This window comes from Drepanopeziza brunnea (genome assembly GCF_022702325.1).
Source record: "Drepanopeziza brunnea f. sp. 'multigermtubi' strain 214-2 chromosome Unknown ctg11, whole genome shotgun sequence".
In the NCBI taxonomy this organism is placed as follows: Eukaryota; Fungi; Ascomycota; class Leotiomycetes; order Helotiales; family Drepanopezizaceae; genus Drepanopeziza; species Drepanopeziza brunnea.
The window spans coordinates 1,826,011-1,835,000 of NW_027094074.1; the positions used below are offsets into that span (position 1 = coordinate 1,826,011).

An 8,990-nucleotide genomic window follows, 5' to 3' on the forward strand; every position below is an offset into this window, starting at 1 on the left:
TCATCCATTGTACACTAGAGCTCATCCATAGTTCGCGTAGATTTTTGAATCTAAACTTTAACCTTTTATTATTATCGACACCCCCATATGCAATGCATATTCAGTTATTACAACTATTAATCTATTCAATTGGATCCGTAAATGTAATAATTAAATTAACAATACCATTGCTATATGAAAGACTAGTAGCTCGTGTGCTCGCAGTAAACAAAGGGGGGTGTTCTTAACAAAGGTGGAGATTTACGCGAACTATGGATGAGCTCTAGTGAACAATTGATGAGCTACACAGCCCCTGTCCACCACCCCCCTACCCTGCCCCCAACTACGCCCCGATGCTCAAATCTTCTAATCTACAAGACGGATATTTATAGATATCTGTTCGGAGTGTGTATGAGATATTTTGGAAGGAGACTGTTAAACAATATCGAGATTTGTAGCATGCTGCATGCCTTGGGTATCTGGAGACCGTTATGCTTGTTATCGTGGCCGCCTGATCTTGGGAAAAGAAATTCGAATTTAATGTCTCAGCTGCAAGGCTTAAGAAGCCTTGTTACGATTTAAGTAGCCCTGTTATTGCGGTCGACTTAAGCGGTTTAATTATTTCACAACACAAGCTTGTTACTGTTTGTCAAAGGCTAAGCGAGCCCCCTGTTTGCTTTAAGCGAACCAAGTATTGATCTTTCAAATGTGCTTAGTCGGGCTTTGATTTTGATGTAAATGAATCTAGCCACTAGCGTGTCTGGAACCATCTATCCTCTTATGTGTTCGCACATCAATATAGATCAAACGTCTCACAACTTACACCAGAAGTTGATTCTTGTAAAGAGGACGAGGCATTGCCATGAGATTAAGCTGTCGGAGCTTGGTACTACTAAGAATTCTATGAAGAGGCTCACCCACCGGCTCAAAATTACACGATATCAACCTAGAACACCGAATGCACCAATATTTCAACAGTTCCCATTTGGAAGTGGCAAGAGGGTTCGAGCAGAAGTTTCGCCAAAATGACCATCGTTATCAATTATGGCTTCAAAACTGTTCCCGACTCAAGAGCAATACGGCGATATCGGGAATCGCTTACAGAAGCTATTCATACCCATAATTGGTCTCATTCGACCATTTATCCAAAAAGAGGACTCGTTGAGTACTACCGTGACCTGAGATGGAAGGCATCAAGTGGTATGGCTGGGTCATTTCTTGACCTGGATGCCAAGACTTACTGGCCTCACTCTTAGTCAACAAAAATCCACGTTGCTCATTCGCTTATCTGAAAACCATTCACTTCCATACGGGCGATAAATAGTCTGGTATTTATAGACGGTCACATATTTGACCAACCTTTCAGGCCGTGGATTTTTCGACAATGTTGAAGTGTCAATCTGAAGAGGCGGTAATAGAGGACTCATACTTCTGGAAGGTGACATTGAAACGAGATGGATCGAGTGATCTTTGTACCACATGCGATTGATCGAATCTATCCTCAACGCCACTTTCCTGCGAGCTTGGGAGTTTGCACAACTTCGGAGCACCATATACTCTTGGCTGGAGCCGAACCACTGTGTAAATATGGGAAATATCAGGGTCGAGTCATGCAATAGGTCTGCTTTCATTGATTTTCAAAGGTTGTCAACAGAAATATGAAGTCGCGTTTCCCTCCGTGTCTCTGATACTCTTTTTCAACCCTGCTCACATAGTATACTGCCGCATGTCTGAAAACCAGTACTTCAACAATCCAACCAACGAACTACAGAATGCGTGGTTATCCTATCTAACTGCTCATCGGACTTTCTGAGACCCTCTAGCAAGTATTGGACACAGTGATCTGCGTGCGCAAATCCTCCTGTCATACTGTCCAATCTGTCTCCTCGAGCCATCACGGCATGCTGACGCTTGAGTATAAACGCGCAATGGATGGTATGCTCTCGGTCCGTGCTGTAGTACTCATCCGCATCGGCCAGTTCCTCGAGCGTCATGGGCATGGTTCCTCTCTGATCTTTCCAGTCTAGTGATTGAGATGTCAGCCATTGTCGTTTTTGATCTCTCAGGGGTATTCAAATGACACTGGAAGGGGAAGCGGCTACTGCTTGACAGTTCTTACATGTCCAAGGTGTCCCATTCTGGTAGTAGTAGAACTCATCCTGGAAATCGAGAGGGCAGTCTCTGTGAATGTAGTTTGCGGTGACGATATCGAAAATGCAGCCGCGTGCTTTCGCTTCCTCAAGGGAATCCCCGCAATGTAATGCTGCTCTTGGAGGTGCTTGAGGATCTAGCCTGGTGAAATCTTTTGGCCATACCAAAGTGTCTCTCCTCTTGAACCATAGGGTGCCTACAGTCGGGACGATTACGACGAGGGAGATGAGGAGAAGGGCCCCAAGAATGAAGGAGCGGCAACGACGACGCTTTTCTGGCACGGCCGTTTTTGATTGAGTGCCAGAGTCTGTGATTGGTTCATATGTGCTGTATGATTTCTCGGCAAGGCCCAATTGCTTCTTCCACTTCAATTCTTCCATCGCAAGCAATTATCTGATACACATATGTAAATATCAAATATTTTGAGTGTAATTGATGGGAGGTATACCTGGAAATCTTGGCTGTGGACAGAATAAATGGAAGTTCCTTCGTTTCCTTTGAAGTGTATGTGCAAGTGTAGTGATTGGAGTTGAGATTATCTGATATCTATACCCAAGCCCGAATACTCTTGTAGTACCGCGTCCTCGTATTCTCAAAATGTCACCAGATGACCTGGATGAAAGGACAGTGGATGGATTGATGGCTCCATAGTCTCGATGTGCGTCCGTGTTCCTAGATTGAAGCTAATTGCGTTGTGTATCGGAGCCTTGATACGAGATTGATATGAAAGCATAATCTGACAGACTTCACATGAGTTGAGATATACTGAGTGATCAAAAAATCCTACTTACATGGTCACAAGCTATCAGTTAGCTACGGCCGCCAGCGTCCAGTATTCTTTGGGATTTCTCACCGCTCTTTCTAGTACCATTGGTGGTAAGGATGGACCGTGGAATTTGTTACGTCTGACTAGTTAAGATAATATTATCAATGTAGTGAGAGTAACAGGAAAGGTATAACGAGGTGAGCGTCTTGTGCCATCTGACTTTCAGATTCAACACCGACTAACTCGGTTCCGTAACACCAGACGGCATTCTGCATAACTTACACCAGAGAACACCATGATTATGACCAATTTGAATACGAATTACAGACATGTATTTTTTCTTCGCTCGATAATTTTGGCGGTGAACAGGGAGCCAGGCGTGGTGATCGAGGTAAGCTGGTCGGAAGGGCCGAAAAGACGGATGATTTTTTTTTGGATCGATCTGTTGTCCTTCGCAAGGTGATACATCAATGAGAGTAAAGACCATCAATACGATGCTTACCCAAGCGATTCGAGAAGATTCGACCGGTGCTCGATTTTCAATATATATACGCCCGTCTCCTTTCCGAGTATTGAGCTCCACATCAACAAGAAAGAGCCAAGCTTGACTTCAACGCGCAGATTTCAACTACTCATCCGCATATCTTCCAGATATCCAGGTAAGTAATAGTGACATTTTATTCTATGTATCTGATTGCTTTCAAGACACCTGGAGATATACCCAATCCGTTGCCGGAACCTATCCTTCGAGAGGCAGCTGCTGACTCTTCCATGTCTTTTAAAGGTCCTTCCCAGATTAATCTGTCCACAATGAAGCTCATCAAATATCTGTCATTGGCCGCCCTTATCTCTGGCTCTGTTGCAGCCCCAATTTCAGGAGATGTTTCTGGGATTGCTCTCCTCCCCCGAGAGATTCTAGGGGCCGTTGATCAGGTGAGGGAATTCGTTTCGGCATTGGGAACGAGAGAGGTTCTGGGGTCTGTCCCAGTACAGAAGGACTCCGTCGGGGCATTGAAAGAGAGAGAGGTTCTGGGAGCTACACCAGTGCAGAAGGACTCCGTCGGGGCATTGAAAGAGAGAGAGGTTCTGGGAGCTACACCAGTGCAGAAGGACTCCGTCGGGGCATTGAAAGAGAGAGAGGTTCTGGGAGCTACACCAGTGCAGAAGGACTCCGTCGGGGCATTGAAAGAGAGAGAGGTTCTGGGAGCTACACCAGTGCAGAAGGACTCCGTCGGGGCATTGAAAGAGAGAGAGGTTCTGGGGTCTGTCCCAGTACAGAAGGACTCCGTCGGGGCATTGAAAGAGAGAGAGGTTCTAGGAGCTACACCAGTACAGAAGGACTCCGTTGGGGCATTGTAGGGATGAGCTTCTGCTGGGCATATCGAGTAAGTGGTTGGAACAGTACACGTGAGGATATGATCACTGATTTGTGTCAAGACAGGAGCCATCCGAGGTTCACCGGTTGCATGAGATGAGTGGTGTGCTGTTTGTTATGTTTTAGTTTTGTGGGGAAAATGCCTGTTTTTCATAGTATCAATTACATGCTTAAAATTGGGAATCGACTTATGTGAGGGCTTGCTTGCACTGAGTGACACAGTAATGCTAAATCACTTCTACTCATAGTCACGTTTCACTTGCCAAGCTAACAAGTGTGTTTAAGCGAGGCAAGAAGTACCTATGTATGCAATTGGAATTTAGATGAAATATATAATTATATCATTATACTGGGGAAGGCAAGACATGGATGTTGATTTGTCCGCAGTCATGGTATCCATTATGACCCTTGCTATCAATAGAATCTGTTGTCGATTGCACGAGGGCTTGTTTGTTGACTTTGGTTCGCTTAATACCGACGCCATATTCTGGAATCATTCCACAAATCGAAGCAAGCTATCAATTGCTTGTACTGTACTTTAAGATGAAGCAGTGTTTGGGATGCAGGTCTTAGGAAATGATTGGTGGGAGAGCGGGAAAATGAGGGCTCCGGCGAGAGATAACAACGAGGGCATGCGGCAACGCTCTCTTTCGTTTTGCTCTTTTCGCTATCAGTATACTGCCCAGTCCAGCTCAAGCTTTAGGAATTTTGGTAAAACGATTCGAAATTGCAGCATATCTGGTGAACTCCCCAGGCCAGCACTGTTGGCATATGCTAAAATTACCAATCGCCTGACATCCTTTCCAGTCATCCGGACCTTGGGCTGACGCCCCAGACAGCCAACGCTCAGTAAAGCATCAGTAATGGATGAGTATCTTGAGAGCTATACTCGCGAGTATTTGCTTCGATTATTTGTGGACATCAAAAAGGGGAAGTCAATCTGTTCAACGGAAGAAGAGAGGAGGCCTGTCATCGTGGATGATTTGTTTGAAGGAGGAAGCCATGGATGCTTGGATTTGACCTCGCATGGTTACAATTCACATTCTAGATTTTGGAAAAGTCTAGAGGATAGCGTGCTCGATGAGGTGATGGCTGATGTTTTTATCCCATTAATAACTTGGGGTTCATGCAGCACAGGTGATTTGCTCTTTATTTTTTGCATAGGTTAAGAAGTGGGTTACTATGGCTTCTGATCACCTAGAGATGAGCTATTATTCCCTGTGTAAAGTTCTCCTAGTTCTTCATCTTCGGGCCTCGCCGATCTGGCGCAAGATCCCTACCCAGATCGGTGGCGACTTGACACGCCGCGTGAAGATTCTCAGCTTCATTTACTGTAACGTCTACCGGCCTCTGGGATCTTTGGAGCTAAAAAAATACTACCCAGTGTTCAGGACACGACCAGGGAAATCCAGATAACAGAATGATGATGATCCTCTAATATCCGAGCATTCGAACAGGAGCACATGATTCATTGCTCACGTGTCGGAACAATCTCGGCTAGCCCGTAAAAACCGCGAATTTCCCAGACGCGATTTCGAGCCATCAGTCAACACGATCAATTTTTGCGACTTCCACAACCACCAACCCATCCTTCTTCTCCGTGTATCCTCACTCATCTCGAGATTTAAGTTCCCACCGCTAACCTCGAAACGGAATAAAATGTCCTCCTTCCTCGCCCGCCGTGCCCTGCGCAATTCCTCCCCAGTCACCCGCGCCTTCTCAACCAGCTCCCCACGCTCCTCCTTCGCGCGCATGACGATCCTGGGCCGCCTCGCAGCACCTCCCGAGCTGCACCCTACCAGTACAGGCCAGGATGTCCTGAGATATGCGGTTGCTTCGAACTCCGGCGGATATGGCGAGAACCAAAAGACGAGCTACTTCAGCGTTTCTGCTTTCGTGCCACCGGGGCCGCGTCGGGACTTCTTCCAGGGACTGGAGAAGGGGTACGTTGAGTTCTCCCCTATGGCTAGGGCGCGGGGGGAAGTGAAGGGTCTGTCAATGAGCGGTAATTAATGCGGTAGCTGCAGGACCATGGTCTACGTCGAAGGCGAGGCCTCGAACAACAAGTTTACGGACAAGAACGGAAATGAGGTCTACGGACTGAGCATCGTCCAGCGTATGTTCCATTTTCGCCTCACGCAAACAAAACTAACGATTTTTGCCCAGGACAATTCGAAGTTCTCTCCCCGAAGAAGATGCCCGAACAACAGTAAATCGCACCTTCACCGAACGATACCCGTCTCCTTTTGCCTATGTACACTTTTACCTATGTACACTTTTGCCTGGGTTGGTACACACTACTTTTTCCCACTTGTCGAATGATTGGGCGCTGCGAGCTTGATAGGAACGAGCACTGTATGATATCATGTTGTGAGAATTGTGAGGGGGGCGTGGGTAGACCAAGGAGAGATGATGTGTCTGTTGTGGCAATAAATCTCTTCTCGATCCCGTATTTCCGTGCCTGCGACATATGCGAAATCGAGCGAGGTACTTGTCTTGCAAAATACCCTTCGTCAATTTAGCTCGGATGTAAATACTTTGGCCCACGCCGCTCTTCATGCCCATGTTGAAATCCGAGACCAATAATCGCTCCTCAGCACATCGACCCAGTTTAGATGTCCCGAACCAGTACAGCACTTACTGCCTCGCATGTTGTATGCCACACGCAGCAATCCGTGCGAACATGATAGGAAGCTGTCAGAGGTATCATTCCGTCTTGCCTCTCAAATTTCATCATTCACTTTGTATGTTGCGCTCTCAGTCACATTGTGTCCCTCGCTGATTTTTGAACCTTGTTTTGCTTTTGATTGAGTTGCGTTGTATTCATTGCTCGCGCGGGTGCTGCTTGTATTGCCATAACCCTTGTTGAGATGCCCCAACACAATCCTCCATGATGATCATTTACGACAGCTACCAGATCTGACGGGTTTCCAGGTCGCTGAGATTTGTGTCATTACACATCAAGAACTTGCCTTTGGGAGCCAACCAGAACGAGACTGAATCCTCAGGAGAGCACACTACCGTTTCAAGGAGAGCCTTGGTCCCCCAACCTCTGTCGCAAATTTAAGTGAACTTGTCAATTGTCAACTCGGAATGAATGAACCGTCGATATGTTAAGCTGATTTTGCGAAGCCTATCAAACCTCTTGACCACTTCGATGATTCAAGGATTTCCTTTCGCAAAGGAAACACTCCACCCGGGTCAATCACGAGTTCCACACCATCAAAATTGATCTTGGACAGGCTCGGGATTGCATTGGTGAGAGATAAAGTTCCGATCCAGCTACAGAAACCATACCTATGACTCGGTCAGCACATCATTATTTTCAAGTCGCTAGCGTGTTTCCTTGTCAAAGAGCGAGCAACTTACTCCGCCCAGATCTTCTGAAGACTGCTCCGTGTATGCTGAGACATATAGTGCCACCTATTACTCTTGTATGTTGTAATCCTGAATACCTCCTGCTAGTACTCTTCTCTTCTCTTTGAGCTGAAATCTTCCCATCCTCTAATAGCCGCTGACGATACTAACATGATTATCTCCTCCTATCAAAAAGAGCCTTTCCTGCCGATCAACCACCGGAAGATCCCCCGTCTTGAACCAGCCGTGCCATCGTCCGTAAAACTGGGCACAAAGGTGTACGACACGCGGTATTCGCTCGAGATCGAGATGTGTGCAGAAACTTTTCACGGGATCTTCATTGATGGCTGAGAAGGGTGAGATGAGCGAGGTGTGCGACTGGATGGCTTTGCGCTTTAGGGAGAAAGTGCAGGTGGTGGATCTCGACGAGGCTAGCAGCATGATCAGATCAAACCATGTCTAGGCTAGGAACAGGAAGCTAGCTGGTTTTATAACTGGTAGGTGTGTGTATCATGGATCTTGATCTTGATCTTGATCTTTCCCGTTCATGGTGGAAGAGAGCAAGCAGCTGGGAGTGGGCTGGGTGAGAGAGAAAGAAGGCTTGCCTTGGGTTTTGGATCCGCCCGTGCTGCTCGATGGCTGTCGTCAGGAGCAGGCAATATATATATATATACCTATATATATATAACTGCAAGGTGCTTCCTCCCTTCCTGCTCCTTCGAGAAAATCCCGGGAGGCTTACCTCTCGCTCTCGGTTAGATCCCGGTCAGGTTGGTGCGAGAGCCTGCCTTCCAAGCCGGAAAAGCGAAGAAAGCGAAACATCATCGATCGCGGCAGACGTTATCAGAATCTCAAGTCCGTCCACACGTTAGAGAAGTCCGCTCGACACGTTCCCGCCGGTGGTGATCACGAAGGGGGTTCTCGAGAAGGCTTTTGGAGTGATTGGATATGTGTATGGTTTGTTCGCGACGGTCCCGGTCTCTGTTGAACGGCGTCGACATGCCAAAAAGCCCTTCCGGCTGCAATAATCGCTTAGAACTAAAAGATGTCGTCGAGGCGATCTTTTACGTGTACGAGAAGGCCGGATTCCTTCGATCGATAAAGAAACACCGCTTCTTTTAAAAGCTGCAGTACAGTAGGTTTCGAGCCTCACTATTACCACTACTACCACCAGCGTCGAGGCTCTCTTTCCGCACAAGTACCTAACCCCTTGAGGAACTTCCTAGCGGCCGCAAGTACCTCTATGCTATAATTAGTAAACTCTGCTCGAGATTTCTTATCTCCTTACATCTCCCTTCTTCATTCTGATAGATTTGCCAGCCTGCCAACCTGCTTCTATATACAAGCCACATGGATCCTAGT

General features: G+C 46.8%; 3 protein-coding genes across 3 annotated transcripts; 2 read left to right on the top strand and 1 right to left on the bottom strand.

The window, feature by feature from the left end:
* Positions 1-1,724: 1,724 nt before the first annotated feature.
* L3040_006643 (uncharacterized protein) lies at positions 1,725-2,510 on the bottom strand (the record flags this gene model as incomplete). The annotated part of the gene is made up of 2 exons (XM_007292217.1): positions 1,725-2,002; positions 2,099-2,510. 2 exons carry the CDS (start codon positions 2,508-2,510, stop codon positions 1,725-1,727), a joined length of 690 nt encoding a protein of 229 aa, XP_007292279.1.
* Positions 2,511-3,706: 1,196 nt separating this feature from the next.
* On the top strand, positions 3,707-4,371 carry L3040_006644 (uncharacterized protein; the record flags this gene model as incomplete). The annotated part of the gene is made up of 3 exons (XM_066154190.1): positions 3,707-4,158; positions 4,256-4,281; positions 4,334-4,371. 3 exons carry the CDS (start codon positions 3,707-3,709, stop codon positions 4,369-4,371), a joined length of 516 nt encoding a protein of 171 aa, XP_066011168.1.
* Positions 4,372-5,930: 1,559 nt separating this feature from the next.
* On the top strand, positions 5,931-6,484 carry L3040_006645 (uncharacterized protein; the record flags this gene model as incomplete). Its single annotated transcript, XM_007292218.1, has 3 exons — positions 5,931-6,214; positions 6,299-6,387; positions 6,438-6,484. The coding sequence occupies 3 exons, from the start codon at positions 5,931-5,933 to the stop codon at positions 6,482-6,484; spliced, it is 420 nt and encodes a 139-aa protein (XP_007292280.1).
* Positions 6,485-8,990: the final 2,506 nt, after the last annotated feature.